Consider the following 22,314-nt stretch of genomic DNA (forward strand, 5'->3'; position numbering starts at 1 on the left):
GAGGTACCGCTGCATCACTGCCAAAACATACTGGTGCAAGTCTACAGCCTTTGCCAAGATTTGGCCTATCAGCCGCTGCCAGATGCTGAGGAAACCTGGTACACGGACTGCAGCAGCTTTGTGAAAGACGGACACAGGTATGCAGGGGCGGCGGTGGTTTCAGAGACTGAAACGTTGTGGGCTGAACCTCTTTCAAGCGGAACTTCTGCCCAACAATCAGAACTTATGGCCCTTACTAAGGCCTTAGTGCTGGGATAAGAGAAGAAGGCTAACATCTATACAGACAGCCGTTATGCATTTGCCACGGTCCATATCCATGGGGCCATATACCAAGAGAGGGGATTACTGACGGCAGAGGGAAAACAGTAAAGAATAAGCAAGAAATACTAGACCGTTTGACAGCTATCTGGTTGCCGACAAAGTTGGCCATCGTTCACTGTCCGGGCCACCAGAAAAGAAATTCCCAAGTGGCCAGAGGGAATCGCCAAGCCGATGAAGTAGCCAAGGAAGTGGCCCTTACAATGGCCCAGGAGCTAATTCTCCATTTGCCAGATCCAGGGGCGCCAGTTACCTGAAAAACCCAAATATTCCCCTGAGGACCTGGCTTGGCTCCGCACCATTCCTCAGGCCCATTGCCCAGATGAATATAATGGCTGGTGCGCACTGCAGATGGCAAGACTATTCTCCCAGCACAGTTAGGAATGGAAGTGCTGCAACGCATGCACCAGGCCACTCACATGAGCAACAGAAAGTTAAAAGATGTAGTCTGCCATGCAAAAATTAAAATAGAGCACCTAGACAACAAGATAGACCAAATCATCAGGGCCTGTAAAGCCTGCCAGCTCACGAATGGCAGAGCGGGCCCTGCTGCTCCGGGAACCTGAGAACAAGGAGACAAGCCTGGTGCGTATTGGGAAGTGGACTTCACAGAAGTCAAACAAGGTCGGTATGGATATAAATATCTTTTAGTCTTCATTGATACCTTTTCTGGGTGGACTGAGGCATTTCCAACAAAGCATGAAACCGCCCAGGTGGTGACGAAGAAACTGCTAGAAGACATCTTCCCCAGGTATGGACTACCAGCCTTGTTAGGCTCAGACAATGGTCCTGCCTTCGTATCACAGGTAATGCAGGGGGTGGCTACAGCTCTGGGAACTACCTGGAAATTACATTGTGCTTACAGGCCCCAGAGCTCAGGACAGGTAGAAAGAATGAATAGAACTCTAAAAGAGACCTTAACCAAATTAACTCTTGAGTCTGGAGGAGACTGGGTGGCTCTCCTTCCCTTTGCTTTATATCGGGTGAGAAATTCTCCCTATAAGCTAGGGCTTACTCCTTATGAGATACTATATGGAAGACCACCCCCCATCATTCCTAACACTCGTATAGATTTAATAACTGAGGCAGATGATGAAAATTTCCTCCTCTCCCTTCGGTGTTACCAGCAGGTACAGAAAGAGTGTTGGCGCCACCTGCGGGCTACTTACAAGTCTGGTCCTATACCTGAGCCCCATAAGCTCTGGCCTGGTGATTGGGTCTACGTAAAAAGGCATCACCAAGAGACTTTGGAACCCCGGTGGAAGGGCCCATATGTCATAATCCTGGCAACACCCACCGCTCTCAAAGTAGATGGCATCACCTCCTGGGTACACCACACCCACATGAAACTTGCAGACCCGTTTGCCATCCAAAAGACTTCATTCCACAATGGAGAATCCAGCAGGCCAAAGGCAATCCTTTAAAACTCAAACTAAAGCGCTCCCCACCTACTCGCTGTTAATATTGATTGTATGTACCCCTCTGAATGCCTTTCCTTACCGTAATCCCCATCAGCCATATAATGTCACCTGGTATGTCTATGGGGGACCTGTGCGGGGGAGGTTCCGGGGCACCTTTGTTCGAACTGCTGACTGGATGCTGTTGAATGCTACATGGGGTATCCATCCTAAAAACACTTGGTACCCAGATTTATATATAGAACTAGATCAAGTAGTGGGGCTCACGCACAGTACCTGGAGCCCTCAACACAGCTTATATTATGTGTGCCCAGGTCATAAAACAGAAGTGTGGAGGAAAGAACTATTTTTTCTGTCAACATTGGAGCTGTGGATCCACGGGTCAGATCTGGTGGACACCACCGAATACACCGACTTAATTACAGTAAAGAGAAGTCCTGGTCCATGGTCACATACGGTCGGTAGAGACAACTGCTGGCGTACAGGGCTCCTTGGGGAATTAAGATTATGTGACCCAGTGTGCATTCAATTCACTAGCCTTGGGAAAAATAGCTACACCACCTGGGAAATAGGAAAAATTTGGGGACTCCATTTATACAGCCCCACTCGAGTGGCAGGCTTTAATGGTGCTGTACATGACAAGGGAGGGTTCATTAAGATAAAAGTGGAATACAGACTAGTTCCTGATAAACCCGCACGAGCTGGGCCTAATAGAATCCTCCCTTACCCAGCTAGTGTTCAAGTATTTTCTAGGTTGAACACTTGTGACCCTATGACGTCCCCATCGCCATCCAGTGCCAGTGAAAGTAAGGGTCAATTTGCATACCTGGACCCAACATGGGACCTGCATACCAGTACGTATCAAGTGTTAAATTTAAACAGGCCAGAACTAACTGCAGCCTGTTGGCTCTGTCTCAGTGTAAAACCTCCTTATTATGAAGCTGTTGCCATCTAAGGGCAATACACTACTGGAGACGCCACAGCCTGCCGATGGCATCAAAACCACCCTAGACTTACTGTTCAGACAGTAGTGGGAAAGGACTTGTGTGTTGGAAAGGTACCCATTTCCCACCAGCATTTATGTAACGCTACTAGCCCATGGGATGGAGCCGGGTATCTGATACCCCCGAACAATACCTGGTGGGCTTGTTCATGAGGGGATTTTAAATCAGAATAATGATTTTTGTGTCCTGCTACAGCTTATACCAATGATAATCTGTCATAAAGAAAGTGAAATACTTCAGAAATATTCAGGTACCTTGAGCCCAGCCCCACGAAAGAAACGGGAGATAATCACCGCTCTCACTATTGCCACTTTATTAGGACTAGGGATAGCAGGAGCTGGGACTGGAGTGTCGGCCCTAGTCCTCCAGAACAAGAATTATGGTGCCCTCCAGGATGCAATTGATCTAAATATTCAGCAATTAGAGAAATCTATTACTCTTCTTCAAGACTCTTTGACTTCCCTATCCAAAGTAGTCTTACAAAACCAGAGGGGACTGGACTTACTGTTCCTCCAGCAAGGTGGGCTATGTACCGCCCTAGGGGAAGAGTGTTGTTTCTATGCTCATCATTCGGGGGTCATGAAAGAATCTATGGCACTTGTCTGAGAAAGCCTGTGCAGATGTAAAATAGAGAAAATGGTCAGAGCTGGTATGAGTCCCTGTTCAATTGGTCCCCCTAGTTGACAACTGTGATATCAGCAGTGGCAGGACCTCTAATAATATTACTGTTACTTCTAACTATAGGCCCTTGTATTATCAACAGGCTCATTACATTTGTGAGAGAACATGTAGGGGCTGTACAATTAATGGTTCTTAAAAGTCAGTACAGACCCTTAGCAGAACAAGAGATGATGGATACACAGGTGTAGGGGCAAGGCCCATGATTGGGCCTTTAATTTACAAGTAGAGGGGGGAGTGAAAGAACCAAACCAGCGCCATCTTAGGAGTTAAGTTCCCCCCCCACCCCGCCATTTAGTTTCACTTTCCAGGCATGCCTGGGCAAGCCCAGGCAATTCCCCAGAATCATGAGACAACTGCCCAACCCACCTAACCAATCCAGAAGCGCCCCCTTTGTTTCAAGCTGTGCATGCCCACCTGCTGCGCAGGACCATAAAAACCCCTTGCTCTGCGACTCTGGGCTCCTGGCTTGGATCCGTTGTAACGGAGACCCTGGGAGTCCAAGTTCGAACTTACAATAAAATGGCTTCTTTTGCTTTTGCATCGGTTTCGGCTCCTCAGTGGTCTTTGTGGGGGATTTCAAGACCTGGGCACAACACCCCTCCCTTCTAAAAGGCATCTATTTAAGTCTCTGACCATCACTGAGACATTGGGTAACATTCTTGGTTACCCAACATGCCCGTTGGTTCCCCCTATGGGCATGGTATTTGGAAATAAACTTTTCTCTTATTAATCTGCTATAATTGTGAGTTGATTTTTTTTTTTCTTTTTGTTGCAGTTTTGCCGGGGCTGGGTTTGAACCTGCCACCTTCGGCATATGGGGCCGGCGCCCTACTCACTGAGCCACAGGTGCTGCCCTGTGAGTTGATCTTTAATGCCAGATGCTCAACCCCTGGGCAATACTGTGACACTTAAAGGCCAGGCTGACTCCACTTTGCTTCATAAACCTGCGGCACTTCCCCTCTTCCATCTTAAGGGCCTTCTACCGGGTCCATCCCCCCAGTTCTTTGCTAGTTGCTCTGCAGTTAAGTACAAACCCTTTGAGGAGAAATGGTCTAATTTCTGTTAGATATTCTTTTTAGCAACTAATCTGCAGGTACAAGCTGTTTCACACCCCCTAAAAATATAACGCTGAAAATATTTCTGCTTCTGTAAAATTCTGCTTTGTGCTAGAATACGCTTGCCCGACCCTGGGGCCTGGGAGTTCTTTTTTTTTTTTGAGCTAGAGTCTCATTATGTCACTCTCCGTAGAGTGCTATCGGCATCACAGCTCACAGCAACCTCAAATTCTTGGGCATAACTGATTCTCTTGTCTCAGCCTCCCAAGTACCTGGGAATATAGGCACCTGCCATGATGCCCGGCTATTTTGTTGTTGTTGTTGTTTTCATTGTTTGACAGACCCAGCTGGGTTTAATCCCTCCAGCCCCAGTGTATGTGGCCAGCACCTTAGGCTGAGCCTGGGGCTGAAGTTCTTTGGGCAGGAACCCACTTGCTGCCAAGGGCAATAAAGGACTCCATACCCAATTTGACCTCAGTGTCCTGGAATATTTTCTGTAATTCCACTCACATCCTTGGGCACAATTACACTCTGTCTCAAAAAAAAGAATAAAAATATATATATATATATATATATGTGAAAAGAAAAGAAAAAGAAAAAGAGAAAGAAAAAAAGGCTTGGCACCTGTAGTACAATGGTTACGATGCTGGCCACATACACCCAGCCTGGGGGGTTCAAACCCAGCCCAGACCAACTAAACAACAATGACAACTGCAACAAAAAAATAGCCAGGCATTGTGGCAGCTGCCTGTAGTCCCAGCTACCTGGGATGCTGAAGTAAGAGAATCACTGAAGCTCAAGAGTTTGAGGTTACTGTGAGCTGTGATGCCATGGCACTCTACCAAGGGACACATAGTGAGACTCTCTCTCAAAAAAGAAAATAAAAAAATAAACATTACTTGCACTTTTTTTTTTGACAAAGCCTCAAGCTGTCATGCTGGGTAAAGTGATGTGGCATCACAGCTCACAGCAACCTCCAACTCCTGGGCTTAAGCAATTCTCTTGCCTCAGCCTCCCAAGTAGCTAGGACTACAGGTGCCCACCACAACACCTGGCCATTTTTTGGTTGCAGTTGTTGTTTGGCAGACCGGAGCTGGATTTGAACCCACCAACTCTGGTGCATGTGTCTAGAGCCTTAGCTGCTTGAGTCACAGGCGCTGAGCCAATTTGCACATTTTTTAAAAGAGTTCTGATATAAATGAAAAGCCAGCTTTTTCTCAAAATCTTTGTTTACGTCTATGTTCTCCATTAGGTATTTTCTTCTCTTTTTCATCAACCTAAGTGTTTTTTGTTATACAGTCAGAGTGAAGGGCCCAGCATGAATCCAAACCCTGCAGTGTGGTGGTGGAGGGATGGTAGGGGCTGGTGGGGAAGCAGCTACAGTTTAAAAAGGACCATTTTTCTTTTTTAGTTCTAAATAAGTAATTGACCTTGAGTCTTTTGCTGAATGCCAGCCGCTTATCTCAAGAGTACTTGTAACATAGCAACCACAGGTTTTTTCTAGCAACCAAAAGAAATAGTTCTTAAAAACTCTGCAGTAACTCTTTAATTGCTGGAAGGAGAGGGTTTTAACTGCAAGTGGGTTATTTACACTACAATGTTTTTTTTTTTTAATTTAATTTAATTTTTTTTATTAAATCATAACTGTATACAATGATTACACTACAATGTTAACTAACTCCCACCCAGAGATGTTAAGGGCAGTGGGAGACATAGGGGATAGGGGATATGTTAGAAGGTAAAAAGGCTAGTTAGCAGGGTGGGGGGGAGTCGGTCTTTCACCAGGGGCTGATAGAATCTCAGCGGCCCCCTCCAGGGTGAAAGTTGGCCCTTGTGCCCCAGTCACAACCAGTGAGGGTCTGCCCTTCCGAGTCTCACAGCCTCTGAGCAGGGTCGGTTCCAGATAGAGCCAGCCAGTCCAACATGCACGCCTTTTTTCTCACAGCCTCCAGGTAGGGCCAGTCCCGGATAGAGCCAGCCAATCTTAAACCTTCTAAATTACCTCAGTCCCTGCACCGACCAACCCCCCAACTTGGTCCCGGTTTCCCCGGGAAATTTCCTCTGCGCTTTGTTGCAACCCAAAATGCATCACGCCAAAGAGTATAAAACCTGCCATCATCTCTACATCGGGGTCATCCTCTCTGAGCAGAGTTCTGCCCTAGGTATGGCCCAAGCATACTTGAATAAAGTCTCTCCTTTGTTTTTTGCATGTGTGTCTGGTGATCTCTCAGTGGCGGAATTTGGTCTTAACAAGAGGACCCTGGCCAATAATTCCTAAAATACCATATTCTGTGTGGGGAAATTAGAGATTAAAGACCCTGAACTCTCCAAGAGCAAGATAGAATTTAGGAGTTTAACCTAGCAAAGAAATAGCATCCTAGCTTTAGAACTTCAATTGTTGTTGTTTTTTTTTTGAGATAGAGCCTCAAGCTGTCGCCCTGGGTAGAGTGCTGTGACATCACAGCTTAAGCATCCTCCGACTTCTGGGCTCAAGGGATTCTCCTGCCTCCACCTCCCAAGTATCTGGGACTACTGGCGCCTGCCACAACGCCTGGCTATTTTTTGGTTACAGCCGTCATTGTTGTTTGGCAGGCCTGGGCTGGATTCAAACCCGCCAGCTCAGGTGTATGTGGCTGGCGCCTTATCCACTTGAGCCACAGGTGCCAAGCCTTCCAATTGATTTTTAATAAAAATAGCTTTACTGGGCAGCCCCTGTGACTCAAGGAGTAGGGCATGAGCCCCATATACCAGGGGTGGCAGGTTCAAGCCTGGCCCTAGCCAAAAACTGCAAAAACAAAACAAAACAAAAATTAAATTAAAAAAAATGGCTTTACTGACAAACAACCAACCTGTGCAGTTCTTACAGAAAACAATATTGAGGAAGAAAACAGTGATCACAACTTGCCTATTTAAAGGTTAAATGGCCCAGGCACATTGGAGTGCACCTTGCAGTTTAGCAAGGCCTGACAGATAATTCATCAAGCCTAGGGGCCACAGCTCTTCTTGTAAAAGGATAAGGCTTCAGTTTTTAAGAGGGCTGGAACCCAGAAACCCTGGGAGAGAGGTGGATGCTGCAAAAGTTACTGGAGACAGTGTGCACAACCAAAACCCACACAAACAGAGGAAGGAACCCTTAGGCAGAGGTAAGAGGAAGGACTTCTTTCTCTTCAGCTTTCAAAGCCTATGTGGCCCCACAGGGGAACAAGGGTTCCCTTTGGACCCCTGAAGAGGTTAGGCCAACCAAGCAGAAGTGGGCACATCATGTTTGCCTTAAGGTTATGTTCCTTGTTTTTCTAGAAAGCAAGGACTAAGTACACTTAACTATCAATTAAGGAGCAGAAGATAATGGAAAAAAGTCATGTATTTATATAATTGCTAATGCATGATGCAAATAGCACACAGGTTGTTCATTACACAGTTCTCCATTAGTTCATAGACCTCCCAAATAAACTTAGCATTGACAAGGGTGTCCCTATCTCAGTGGTTGGGGTGCTGGCCACATGCACCAAAGCTAGTGGGTTTGAAACTGGCTTGGGACTGCTAAACAAAACAAAACAAACAAACAAACAAAATAGCCAGGGGTTGTGGTGGGCACCTGTAGTCCCAGCTACTTTGGAGGTGAGGCAAGAGAATTGCTTGAGCCCAAGAGTTTGAGATTGCTGTGAGCTACGATGGCATGGCACTCTACCTGGGGTGACAAAGTGAGACTCTGTCTCAAAAAAAAAAAAAAAAATTAGCATTGAGAGAACTCCATAAAAGTTGAGTGTGAAAGCACTGAGGGTCTCCGTTGAGTCTCACCATGGTTGATGGAGATCATATGGGCTCACCTATAAATGTGTCTCTCTCTGTCTTGTATCTTCATTTTCCACATTTGGCCAATTCCACTTTAGCAGGTACCCCACAAACCTGGCAAGAAACTGGTCCCCAACAATTCTGCTTCTTCCTAACATTTTAAAACTGAGCCCCTTCTCTGTTGGGATCTCACTTCATAACTGAGATCCCCTTTTTATTGTCTATCCAGTAAAGCTAAAATTTTGCTCAGATACTACAATTTCTTCCTCTTCCTCTGAAAACTGAGCAAATTATCATTCTCTTTTTATATGCATTATTTTCTATTCTGTGTATATTTTTTCTATCTTGTGGTTTTCAGAATGAGAAGTTATTCCAAGTCATGAATGAAAGGAAACAGACTCAGGTTGTGTGGGCATCATGGTCTTATTCACTTGGGTTGGAGTGAGTTGAGGTCAAGAAAAAAGTCAGCACCTGGGTTAAGGTGGGGTGGGAATATAAGCATTGGGAAGGATTTGTGTACTCATTCCTTTCTGGGCCTGGGCGGGACTTGTGCACTCCTTTCTGTGTCCCTGTGCTTGGTTATATCACAGAATAAAGTGCTTTGTAGTACCTGTGTTCCTGTGGGATTATTTTTTTTTGTTTTGTTTGTTTGTTTGTTTTTTCCATGAGACAGAGTCTCATTCTGTCGCCTCCTGTAGGGTGCTATGGTGTCACAGCTCACAGCAACCTCCAACTCCTGGGTCTAGGCAATTCTCTTGCCTCAGCCTCCTTCCCGGTAGCTGGGACTACAGGCACCCGCCACAACACCCAGCTATTTTTTTTTGTTGTTGTTGTTAAAGTTTGGCTGGGGCCGGGTTTCAACCCTCTACCCTTGGTATATGGGGCTGGCGCCCTACCCACTGAGGCATAGGCACTGCCCCCACCCCCAAAAAGTGTTTTCTATAAGAGTTTTTTTTTTTTTTGTAGAGACAGAGTTTCACTTTATTGCCCTCGGTAGGGTGCCGTGGCGTCACACAGCTCACAGCAACCTCCAACTCCTGGGCTTAGGCGATTCTCCTGCCTCAGCCTCCTGAGTAGCTGGAACTACAGGCGCCCGCCACAACGCCCGGCTATTTTTTGGTTGTAGTTTGGTAGGGGCTGGGTTTGAACCCGCCACCCTCCGTATATGGGGCCGGCGCCCTGCTCACTGAGCCACAGGTGCCACCTCTATAAGAGTTTTAGAAATTATTAGATGTAGTTAGTAAAATACTTACAAACTAAATAATGTGGTCTGTTATATTTACTTTAAAATGAGACAAGGGTGACTGAAGTTGGTTTTTCCAAGTGAAGGCAAGATGATAAAAATTGTGGAAGCATCTTGATCGGTAGTATGTGTGATGGGTTTTATTATATAAATATTTCCACTACTGGGTAAATGCGTGCATGACAATCATAATGCTGAAATAAAGAAAATAAAGCATTTTCATAAAAATGTGTAACACACCACTCATCATACCTTTTCCAATAAAAAATTTCCTTCTGCACATTGCAAGTTGTAAATGTTGAGGTTTGTCCCCAGATCTGAGTATGGCAAGTAAGTGTGTAGCAGACAGTTTGGCATTAGAATTGGAAGAGAACACTCTAAATGTCCCTCCAAGTGTGGACAGTGAAGTTTCCAAAAATATTTGTGGGAGATTGTCTCTGTGGGTTGTACTAAGAAATATTATTCTTACCTTGATGACATAATTATATTTTCTTAACAGTCTGTGAGTTAGAGCAGTGTGTCTTCTAGAAGTTAAAGTAGAAGGAGCCCTGGGATATGCAAGGCCCACACATCAGGTGCTAACGTCCTGCCCAGGAGAAGGGCAAGTCTACCCTTTACCTGCCACTTGTCCTAGTTCCACATCTCTGCTTACCCAGCTCAGCCCCAAGGTCCCTTCTCCTTGGTGCAGGCCAGAGGAGGAGGAGAAGAGGCTGGTGCTGTGCCCACTTGTGTTCAGTTTGGAGACTTAAAGTCTGGAAGGTTGGAATAATTAGTGGGAGTCCCTAATTCCTGGAGGTTGTGGATATACTTATCAGACTCCAGGTACTTCTCACAAACCTAGATCTCACACGTGCCCTGTCCAGTCACAGTAATCACATTGCTTATGTGTATATCCCATCCTTTGCAGAGTTATGCAACCAAACTATTGAGGTTCCTTTTTGGAGCCCTAATTTTTGTTCAGTATATGATTTCTGGAAGATAGATAGGCATGCGTCAAAGCAGAGCATGAAGTGTAGGTCTACTGGTAGTCCCCTTTTGTACATTGTCCCATGCTCCCACATGGGGCTCTGTCTCTCCCACCCGTGGACCTAAGGTGAGATTCTGATAGGGAGTAGAATGTTCACTTATTCTGACAACAAAAAAGTGGGGTTCAGGATAGTTACATCTCTGAGGTTAGTAGAGTCAGAGCCCTCAGTGCTATACTTCAATGTAGCAGCAACTGTACACGTGCTGTTCTGAATACAGAGCTGTACTCTACAGTTAATATGTAGAATGAGACTCATGCCTGTAGTCCTAGAACTCTGGGAGGCCGAGGTGGGTGGATAGCTTGAGCTCACGGGTTCCTATGCAAAAGCGAGACCCCCATCTCTACTAAAATTAGAAGAGGCAAGAGGATTGCTTAAGCTCAAGTTGGAGGTTGCTGAGAGCTATGTATGATGCTGCGCACTCTACCCAGAGTGACAGCTCGAGACTCTGTGTTGAAAACAAAACAAAAAAAAATTCTGGTGAGGTGGCTCACAACTGTAATCCCACCTCTTGGGGGGCTGAGATGCGTGGATTGCCTGAGTCAGGCAATGCAACAGGTCAAGACCAGTTTGAGCAAGAGCAAGACACCATCTCTAAAAAATAGCCAGGCATTTTGGCGGGTGCCTGTAGTCCCAGTTACTTGGGAAGCTTAGGCAAGAGGATCGCTTGAGCCCAGGAGTTTGAGGTTGCTCTGAGCTATGATACCACGCCACTCTAAATGGTGACAAAGTGAGACTTTGTCTCAAAATTAAAAAGTACATGGAATAATTTTTTTTTCTTTTTTTGAGACAGAGACTCACTATGTTGCCCTTGGTAGAGTGCCCTGGCATCACAGCTCACAGCATATTCAAGCTCTTCAGCTTAAGTGATTCTCTTGCCACAGCCTTCCAAGTAGCTGGGACTACAGGCACCCACCAGAACGACGGGCTATTTTTTTGTTGCAATTGTCATTGTTGTTTTAGCAGGCCTGGGCTGGGTTCGTACCTGCCACTCTCAGTGCATGTGGCTGCTACTGTAACCACTGAGCTACAGGCACCGAGCCTGTATAAATTTTAAAGATACATAACCAAAGTTATCTGTTATGAAAACAATAATATTTTGGAATATATTCCAAATATTTAGGTGGAAATAAACAGTAACAATTTGACCTATTTCATTATCTTTTCTTTGATGAGGCTACTAGAAAATTTGAAATGACACACATAGTTTTCATTTTATTTCTTTTTCTTTTTTGAGACAGAGTTTCAAGCTGTCACCCTGGGTAGAATGTCAAGGCATCATGGCTCACAGCAACCTCAGACTCTTGGGCTTAAGTGATTCTCTTGCCTCAGCCTCCCAAGTAGCTGGGACAACAGGTGCCCACCAAAATACCTGGCTAAATTTTCACTTTCTTTCTTTCTTTTTTTTTTTTTTTGGCCCGACTGGGTTTGAACGCGCTACCTCCGGCATATGGGGTCAGTGCCCTACCCCTTTGACCTACAGGCACCACCCCACTTTATTTCTATTGGACAGGCTGACTTAGAAAACTGCCTCCTATTTCAAAGCTTAGGCTACCTCCTCAAAAGACCAGAGTTCAGGCAAATAAAAAAAAAAAAAATCTCAAACTTTAAAAGAATTATTGCTTTTCACAAGATGGTGCCAAAGGCAAAGAAGGAAACTCCTGCCCCTCCCAAGGTCACAGCTAAAGCAAAGGCATTGAAGGTCAAGAAGGCAGTGCTAAAAGGCAACCACAGCCACACAAAAAAGTATATTCATACATCACCCACATTTGGGTGGCTGAAGGCTCTGTGGAGGCAGTTCACATATCCCAGGAAGGGTAGGAGAAACAAGCTTAATCAGTGTACCATCATCAAATTCTCCCTGTCCACTGAGTCTACCATAAAGAAGAGAGAAAAAGACAACATACTTGGTGTTCATTTGGATGCCAGACCAACAAGCACTAGATCAACAGGCTGTGAAAAAGCTCTATGACATTGATGTGGCCAAGGTCAACACCCGGATCAGGCCTGATGGAGAGAAGAAGGCATATGTTCCACTGGATCCTGATTATGATGCTTCAAAAGTTTCCCACCACGTTTGGCACAGTGGTAACAGTGCCAGTCGCATGAACCAAGGCTGGCAGGTTCGAGCCCGGCCAAGGCCAGCTAAACAACAATGACAACTGCAACAACAACAAAAAAAAATAGCCAGGCATTTTGGCAGGTGCCTATGGTCCCAGCTACTTGGGAGGCTGAGGCAAGAGAATTGTTTAAGCCCAAGAGTTTGAGGTTGCTGTGAGCTGTGACACTAGGGCACTCTACCATGGCAACACGGTGAAACTCTGTCTCAAAAAAAAAAAAAAGGAAGAAAAAGAAAATTCCCACCTAATTGGGCTGTTTTAAAGCAAGTCCAGCTGGCTAATACTAAATACAGGGTGTACATAAAGTTTGTGTGCAATTTAAATAGCAAAGTATTTTAACTTAAATCGAAATAGTGAAGCTTTAAGTTTAAATAGTAAACTATTGTAAATTGCACATGAACTTTATGTCCATCCTGTATGTAACTTTTCACCATAATATATATGTATATTTATATATATAAAATTGTCAATATGTTGTTTCCTTGAGTGGAAAACATGTATTTACTTTGTGTGTATATTATAAACAGATACCTATGTATATATAATTGAAATTAATAAAAGGATATAATTTAGGCTGGGCTCAGTGGCTCACACCTGTAATCCCAGCACTTGGGAGGCTGAGGCAGGTGGATTGCCTGAACTCACAGATTCAAGACCAGCCTGAGCCAGATTGAGACTTGTCTCTAAAAAATAGCTGGGCCTCGTGGTGGGCGCCTGTAGTCCCAGCCGCTTGGGAGGCTGAGGCAAGAGAATCACTGTAGCCCAAGAGCTTGAGGATACTGTAAGCTGTGATGCCATGGCACTCTGCCAAGGGTGACAAAGTGAGACTCTGTCTCAAAAAAGAAAAAAAAAAGGATATAATTTATATTTAGAGCAAAATACAAATATCCCTCAGCAGAACTGCATGCCAGAAGAGACACAAAGCCCTGTGTAACAAGAGTTAGGAGAGTTTGTAAGGTAAAATCCACATGGTAGCTGAGCCATTTCCCCAGGAGGTGTACCACATACTCCTAGTTATGCCTGTTAGTTGGGATCTTTAATACCACCTCCTGCATGAAGCCTCCTGCAATGCCAACCCCCTGACTGGAGACTAGAGGTAATTTCTAATTTCTAATTTCCCTTTGAACTGCCATAGCCAGACTTTGCTTTAACTCCCAATACCCTTCATGTGTCTGAAAGTTCACTGAATTCTTTACGAGCATGTTTTTACCTAGACATCATGATGTATATTGAAAACGCCTTCAAAGCAGAGTCTACCTCCTATTTAAATAATAGGTGCCCAAGTCTAGCACAGACTACACACTCAGTAAGTAGAGTTTCATTGCTTTAGTCGAAATTTGTTAAACAGTTACTGTATGGAAAACATGGTGGGCCTGAATAGAGAGATGAATAAAGTCATGGTCCCTAAGACGGATGCCGTGGTTCACGCCTGTAATCCTGGCACCGTGGGAGGGTGAATTGTGTGGATTGCCTGAGCGCACAGGTTCAAGACCAGCCTGAGACAGAGGGAGACCTCACCTCTTAAAAAAAAAAAAAAAATAGCCAGGCATTGTTGCAGGCTCCTGTAGTCCCAGCTACTCCGGGAAGAGTTGGAGGTTGGTGTGAGCTGTGACGCCATAGCACTCTACTGAGAATGACAAAGTGAGACTCTATCTTAGGAGAAAAAAAAAAAGTTCATGGTCCCTGTCCTTAATGAAAAAAAAAAAAAAAGTGCTGTGTTGAAAAAACTGATAGTATTTCTGGCCTCTTTTAGCCTTTCAGTCCGACGACATTCCTGTCACTCAAGGTCAGAGAGGCGGGGCCTGAGGTCCTATCCAATCAAGGATGCGTCTATATGACCTGTCCAATCAGATGCACAGCCAGAAAGTAGAAGGCGGCTCCGGGATTCTGAGCAGCGTTTTGTCTTTGGCGCTGGCCCCTGAGCGGAGCCTCCTCTTCAGCGGTTCCATCTCCTGGAGAGCCCAGTTGTCTCTGCAGCAGCGTCTGTCACCCTGTGACCTGCAGGTATTGGGAGATCTGTAGGGAGGACACGGGGCATCCCTGAAGCTGGGAAATGGTGAGTATAGGAGACTGGGTGTCCTGAGAGGGGGAGGGGCGTAGTTGAAGCCAGAGGTGGCTGTGGCGGGACCGGACAGTTTCACTTCAGTTTTAGAGTCTTCAGACTGCAGTTTGCCACTGGCACCCCTTAGCTCTCGGACCCCTCTTGGCAAAAGGAGAAGGGGAAGGGAATTGGGACCCTGTTGCTCCACGCGTTTCTGGACCGCGGTCTAGAGCTCGTTCTGAGCAACTGTGGCTGCAGCGCCACGCTTCCCTCCCTGGTGGTGACAATGGAAGGGTCCTCAGGGAAGAATCCCAACAGTGTGTGTGTGTGTGTGTGGGGGGGGGGTTGTTCATGTGAGAGGATGTAGTCCGTGGGACCCTCAACCCCTCCATTCTTTTGTTAAAAATAAACTTAGGGCCGGGGGCCCTGGCTCTCCCTGTTGGGGAACCGGAAGTGGCTCGCCTGCCTGTTGCTGTAGTTAAAACAAAGAAGGGGAGTTGTGTAAAAACGCTTTTTTATTGGAAAGGCTAGTAATTCCGGAAGACAGCGAGAGTGATTTTTTAAATGTTATTTTATCTATGCTACAAATTTTAATAATTTATATGGGGAATAATTTCAAAGTATACTAAAAATATACTTATGTGATTAACAACATGTAGGCAAGTTAAATACATATAACAATTAAAAACCAATCAAAAATCGTCATCAATAAAACGTCATTAAACTTGCTATTAAGTTGTTTCATAGTGCCTCGTTACTTCCTCAGTTTTTTTTTTTCAAGATTATTATCTTTATTCACTATTTCTGGTTTGGCCTGTTTGACTGACTTACTCTTCCTATGTTTTAAAGTGAATTCTCACTTTAGAAATAGCTAAGAGAGGTTGTGGGGGTGTCTGTGTCTACCACATTCTCTACTTTCATTTATTTTATTTTCACATCTATGAAATTGATTTCATAGATGGAAATCAATGGAATGGAAGTAATTGTTATGGTTATTTAAATTGACTTGTAGGCTGTGCTGGTTAATTTTGTTTTTTGAAATTCGTGAAACAGCGGGTACGTGTGAATGGTATCCATCGTATTTTGTAACATTAAGAAGCTTAATATACCGTAAAAATAAGTATAAAAGTTCAGACTTACGTAATGTTGGGTAATTATGACAATACTTTAGTTAGGAGGTATTGGATATTCTGAAAAATCTTGTAGTTGTATTGTTTCGACTATGTCCTTTACATATCTTAACTTTTTTTTTTGTAGAGACAGAGTCTCATTTTGTCCTCTTGGTAGAGTGCCTTGGCGTCACACAGCTCACAGCTCACAGCACCCTCCAACTCCTGGGCTTAGGTGATTCTCTTGCCTCAGCCTCTGGAGTAGCTGCGACCACAACACACGGCTATTTTGTTGTTGTTGTTGCAGTTTTTGAACCTGCCACCCTCAGGAGCCTGGGCCCTACTTACTGAGCCATAGGCGCCGCCCACATCTTAACTTGTTTTTTATGAGTTGGGAACTGTTAGATAAAATTGAAGGAATATATAGATTTTAAAGTTTTTACATCTATGATTGTGTTTTAATAATCAATAATCGCTGCTTGATTTTTAAAGTATAGTTTCTCATACTTGTTTTAATTCACTGTTCAGAGCTTTTATGGCTAGAGAAGTTGTATTAAGGGCCTTAGTGATGGCACAGGGCAATGGACTGATTTTCAGATTGAGTCCAATCACTATTGTTGGTATGACCAAAATGGCTAAAGTTGTGTATTTAGCAGGGCTAAAGAGGTGTAGTCGGCTGTTATATTTTTCAGGGAGGTTAATATCTTAAGTTACTTTAGTACAGTTGGACTTAAATTTTTGTACCCAGAGTAGAAAAGCTTTTAATTTTAGGGAACAAGGCGTCCCTGTTGTAGATGGGATATATGAAAAACCCTGGGTGTGGCGGTGCTTGTGGCTCAAAGAAGTAGGGCGCAAGACCCATATACTGGAGGTGGAGGGTTCAAACCCAGCTCTGGCCCAAAACTGCAAAAAACAAACAAACAAAAAAACCCTTGGTGCCACATGATAACTGTCTTTGAGGTAGCTTGGTGTGTCTATTGACATAAATTATAAAGGTAGTTAAGTTACTTTACATAAGGAATTATTCTGGTTAGTGTATCATAATGGGCACCTTTTAAACTGAATATATTTATGACTAGCAGTTTCAGTTTTCAATTGTATATCTTTTTTTTGACAGTAGTTTTTTTTTTTTAACTATAAGAATCTGAGGGGCAGCACCCGTTGCTCAGTGGGTAGTGCGCTGGCCACATATACCGAAGCTGGTGAGTTGGCACCCACCCGGGGTAGGTAAACAACAATGACAACTGCAACAAAAAAATATCTGGGGCTCAGTGCCCGTAGCACAGTGGTTATGGAGCCAGCCACATACACCAAATCTGGCAGGTTCAAGCCTGACCTGGGGCCTGCTAAACAACAATGACAACTGCAACAGAAAATAGCTGGGCATTGTGGCAGCCTCCTATAGTCCCAACTACTTGGGAGGCTGAGGCAAGAGAATCACTTAAGCCCAAGAGTTTGAGGTTGCTGTGAGCTGTGACGCCATGGCACTCTACTGAAGGTGACGTAATTAGACTCTGTCTCAAAAAAACCCCAAAAAACAAAAAAGAAAAGGGAATTAAATATGTAGTCATATATTCCATTTCATTAAAAAATTTGTTTTTACCTCTTTCTTTGAGTGAATGTGGTAAGGTTTTGAGATGTGCTATTGTTTGAGGGTGATTTCAAATGGAAACCCAGGGCTTAGCTTTGCAATATCATTAAGAAGGAAGAGACAGAGTGTGGATTGCTTTATGGATGCTTAAACATGAATACATTTCCACATGAAAGTGTGGTAGGTAGATCAATTGGTGAACTGTAAATATTCATAAAACATCAGTTTCTGTTACAGAGTGGAGAATCTGTGGCAGCAGGTAACTTTGTTCTGTTTTCTATCATCTGAAATTTGGAGTTTAATGCTAAATGCTATGGAAGGGGACTTGTAAACTTCCAGAGATGGTCTCTGATGATTGTTTACTAAATGATTTGTTTTCATGGAATTGATAATTAAATGACATCACTATTTCTGACAAGACACATAATTTTGGTTTTCATATTGACATAAGAAATGTAAAGTGTCTTACAATTTCCTTCTCTCATATAAACATCAATACTGAGTTTGCAGTATTTTGCTGGATTTCTCAAACACTTGATAGTTTCTCATCTAAAAGTAAGTGAACAACCTTGACTGGGACCAAAGGTCTGAGTCTAGTGAGTAAGACAAGGTCAACCTTGGTCTTCCAAAATATGGTCATTGAGAGCCCAGGAATTCTTCCCTGTAGGTTTTCAGCCTGTTCACACCAGCTATGGAAAAGCCCTTTACATAGACAGAAGGTGCAGATGCCTCTAAAGCTAGGGAACCACAAGAAGATGTGGTGGATGGAAGTGGAGAGTGATGAGAAGCCCTTCCTGAAGGTGTAATTGGTATTGTTCTGGGCTGTTTCTTGACATTGTCCAGTAGAATAAATTTGAAATTACATCTTTTTGTCCAATAAAATGATTTCTTCATTATTGTGAGGTAGTATTCCTTGGGGGAAAGCTTGTAATACAAGATGTGCAGGCATCACACACAAGGGCTTCTTTCTTTTTTTTTTTTTTTTGTGATTTTTGGCCAGGGCTGGGTGTGAACCCGCCAACTCCGGCATATGGGACTGGCGCCCTACTTCTTGAGCCACAGGCACCGCCCACAAGGGCTTCTTTCATAGAGAGAAGTAAACAAGTGCAGAAACAAGGTGGGAGATGAGGACAGAATGGAGGGTGGAGAAATAATCTGTCAGGTCAGAAGATGTTTCATCTTGCAGTCAGACAGCTCTTAGGCATAAAGAGGGGCTAGATGTTGAAATCAGACTTAAAATTGGCCAAAAGGCAGGGCCTTGGGGGAAGAAGAGTAACTTGAGAAAAAATTGATGAAAAAGTATTTTGTTCTGGCTGCTGAAGAAAGAACTGTTAGCTAATTGGTTATGAGCAATAAATGGGAATGTGCAGAGTCCCTACTGGTCTTGTCATACTTCAAATAGGCAGTATCACCTAAGTCAGCATGGGAAGGGTTGCTTTTTGTGGTGAGCTGCTCTTGAAAACACAGAGCCTAAGGAATTTTTATTACCAGAACTACTTCTCACGATAAAGTATGCACCCCAAGATCTCCCACCACTATTCCCTTGCCCTATACATGTCGTCTTTCTGTCTTTTTTTTTTTTGCTTTTTGAGACAGAGTCTTACTCTGTCATTCTGGGTTTTACTGTTTTAAATTGCCTACAAACTTTATGGACACCCTGTATAACCAGTGGTGCTGTCAAGTCTTCTTACTGAGGACTAATTATAATGACTTAATTCATCTTTGCCATCTCTTAGGTTGTTTGAGATGAACATTGCCTAATTTTCTAATGTGACAGTCTTTTTATGTCTGCCATTGTGGTGGGTTATTCTGGAGTTGGAAATGACTCTGTTTTTAATTATAAAGTGTTTTTACACACCATCCAGAATTTCCAGGTGTGACATGAACATAGATGATTCCCACTGAGTGTTACTCTGGAGGGTGCTTTCCATCTCAACCTTCTGATCACAACACACAATTGTAGAGCAAATTACATGCTGTCCCAAACAATGAAGCTACAATAGTCTCTCTGACAATGTTCAATCACCCTTCTTGAGTAGTTATAGTACGTGATGTCCCCAAAGTTGCCCCTACTATTACCATACACAGGGAAAAAGGGAAATTGTAGCTATATGTACTTTTATTTACATCAAAAGTTTATAAAATATTTACAAACTGTTATCTATGTAAACTGTTATCTATGTTATCCCTTTGTAAAATTTTGTAATGAGTATTTTGTAAAGGTATACTTATTTATTTATATTTTTGAGACTGAGTCTCACTTTGTCACCCTTGGTAGAATGCCTTGGCATAACAGCTCACAGCAACCTCAAACTCTTGGGCTCAAGGGATTCTCTTGCCTTAGTCTCCCACGTAGCTGAGACTATAGGCACCCACCACAAGCCGGGCTATTTTTAGAGATGGTTTTTGCTCTGGCTCAGGCTGGTCTCAAACCTGTGAGATCAGGTAATCCACTTGCCTTGGCCTCCCAGAGTGCTGGGATTACATTCGTGAGGCATGTGCCTGGTCTCTGTAAAGATATATTTAGCTACAATTTTCAATTTTCCCTGTGTATGGTGACTTTGGGGACAACCTGTAGATTTTTACAAACTACCTTTATAGGGTAGCAATCAGGCATTGTGTCACTTTTTCAATTATCCTGATCTCTTTAGACCTAAAACTGATCCAGAGACTAGGAGGCCAGAAGCTCAACCTGGATCACAGATGTGCGTTGAGTACACCTGAGAATGTCCCCTTTCCCATTTTTCTGTTTCTCTAATTCTCATGAATGTACACAGGGCACTAGCTGCATCCCCACGTGTGCAAGACCCAAATCTGCAGGTGAAAATTTTGAGTCCAGGTATTTCCTCAGACACTGCTGCCTTCTTCAGAATCTAGAAACTTTAGAGTGCCAGAAAACTATGTCATGTTTCAAGATTGTGATTGTTGGTCTTCCTTAAACCAAAGGTATTTGTGTTGTTTACAAAATGTTGAGCTGAGGAGATTGTGCTGTGTTTGCTTTGTCTAGCTAAGTGTTACTATCTAGTGTTACTAGTCTAGAAGGAGTAGCAGCAATAGGGGGAATTTATTTTTTTTTGGAGACAGAGTCTCACTATGTTGCCCTCTGTAGAGTGCGGTGACATCATAGCTCACAGCAACCTCAAACTCTTGGGCTTAAGAATTTCTCTTGCCTCAGCCTCCCAATTAACTGGGACCACAGGCATCCATCACAATGCCCAGCTACCTTTTTGTTGCAGTTGTCATTGTTCTTTAGCTGACCTGGGCGGTGTTAGAACTGGCCAGCCTCGGTGCATGTGGCTGGTGCCATAACCCCTGTGCTACGGGGTTATTGAAGAAGCCATCATTCACTCACTCAAAACCTAAAAATTTTAACCAGACCCAAGATTGACTCTTCCCTACTGGAAGGTGAAAGTCACAATACAAGAGTTGGTGGAAGAACAAGCAGTTTATTCGAAAGCAACGTGAGGAGATGGCTGACTAATGCTGCAAAAACCACCTCATGTTTCTGGGCTGACCAGAAGTGGTGAAAGGAGAAAGGAGCTTGTGAAACTGTGTGTGGAAATGTTCCTATGTGTAGGTTTCCATGTCTCCTTGAAATGGTTTCCTGCCATCTGTCAGTCTGGCTGACATCAGCTAGACCAAAACAGAAGTGGGAGTTAACTGCTCCCTACTTTCCTTCAAGGAGTATTCTGCAATCTTGATGCTGTAGTGAATGGCTCAAAACACTTCCTGAAAAAAAAATTTTTTTTTGAGACATTTTCACTATGTCAACCTCAGTAGAGTGCTGTAGCGTCACAGCTCAGAGCAACTTCAAACTCTTGGGCTTAAGCAATTCTCTTGCCTCAGCCTCCCCAGCAGGTGGGACCACAGGTGCCCACCACAACGCTGACTTGTTGTTGTTGTCATTGTTGTTTGGCAGGCCTGGACTGGATTCGAACTCCCAGCCCCAGTGTATGTGGCCAGTGCCTTAGCCACTGAGCTACAGGTGCTGAGCCCCTTCCTGAAATTTTTTTTGAGTCTCAGAGTCTCACTTTGTCACCTTTCATAGAGTGCTGTAGCATCATAACTCAAAGCAAACTCCTGGGCTCAAGCAATCCTCTGGCCTTGGCCTCCTGAGTAGCTGGGACTACAGGCACCCACTATAGTGTTTAGCTCTTTATAGAGGCAAAGTCTCACTCTTGCTCAGGCTGGTCTAGTACTGCTGAGCTCTGCCATGACACCTGCCTTGGGCCCCCGAGAATGCTGGGACTATAGGCTTCATGGTTCAAATACTCTTTTTCCCTTTTCTTATAATAGTCGAAAGGCTTGAAAAGTCCTTCTCTGCTACATATGGCAGAGTCTTCTTTCCATTCTCTCTGCATCCAGGCTTCCCATATGCCCTAAAAAATTCTCACCTTAAATTTATATCCTGAAATAGTGAAAATCTTCCCTTTCTCTCTTTTGAAAATGAGAAAATGTAGATGTCCAAAATTCCCATTGTGGACTAGTTTGGGTCATTGGATAGTAGCAAAGAAGTGGAATATATAGTGTGGAAGCTCTGTCAGTCTATGTAAAATAAAATGACGTCCATGCACTTTTACAGAAGATGGCATTAACTGCCTAAAGTAACTCAAAGTTCTGAAAAAAAGAATAATTACAAAATTATTTTGCTTCTTTGCTTTCTAGGATGGCAAAGAAGACTATTTATTTATTTTTTTTTTAATTTTTTTTATTTTATTAAATCATAACTGTATACATTAATATGATCATGGGGCATCATACACTCTCTTCATAAACCATTTGACACATTTTTATCACAGTGGTTAACATAGCCTTTCTGGCGTTATCTCAGTTACTGTGCCAAAACATTTACATTCTACATTTACCAAGTTTCGCAAATACCCCTGTAAGATGCACCACAGGTGTGATCCCACCGAT

At 43.7% G+C, this 22,314-nt stretch overlaps 1 protein-coding gene across 1 annotated transcript in view; it reads left to right on the forward strand.

Moving 5' to 3' along the window:
* Window positions 1–849: 849 nt before the first annotated feature.
* LOC128572477 (zinc finger protein 679-like) overlaps window positions 850–22,314 on the forward strand; it is a 108,405-nt gene continuing 86,940 nt past the window's right edge. The window contains exons 1-2 of the mRNA XM_053572528.1: window positions 850–942; window positions 14,508–14,660. Coding sequence (XP_053428503.1) covers window positions 850–942; window positions 14,508–14,660 — 246 coding nt within the window. The remainder of the gene's footprint in view (window positions 943–14,507; window positions 14,661–22,314) is intronic.

Source organism: Nycticebus coucang, chromosome 20 (genome assembly GCF_027406575.1).
Source record: "Nycticebus coucang isolate mNycCou1 chromosome 20, mNycCou1.pri, whole genome shotgun sequence".
In the NCBI taxonomy this organism is placed as follows: domain Eukaryota; kingdom Metazoa; phylum Chordata; class Mammalia; order Primates; family Lorisidae; genus Nycticebus; species Nycticebus coucang.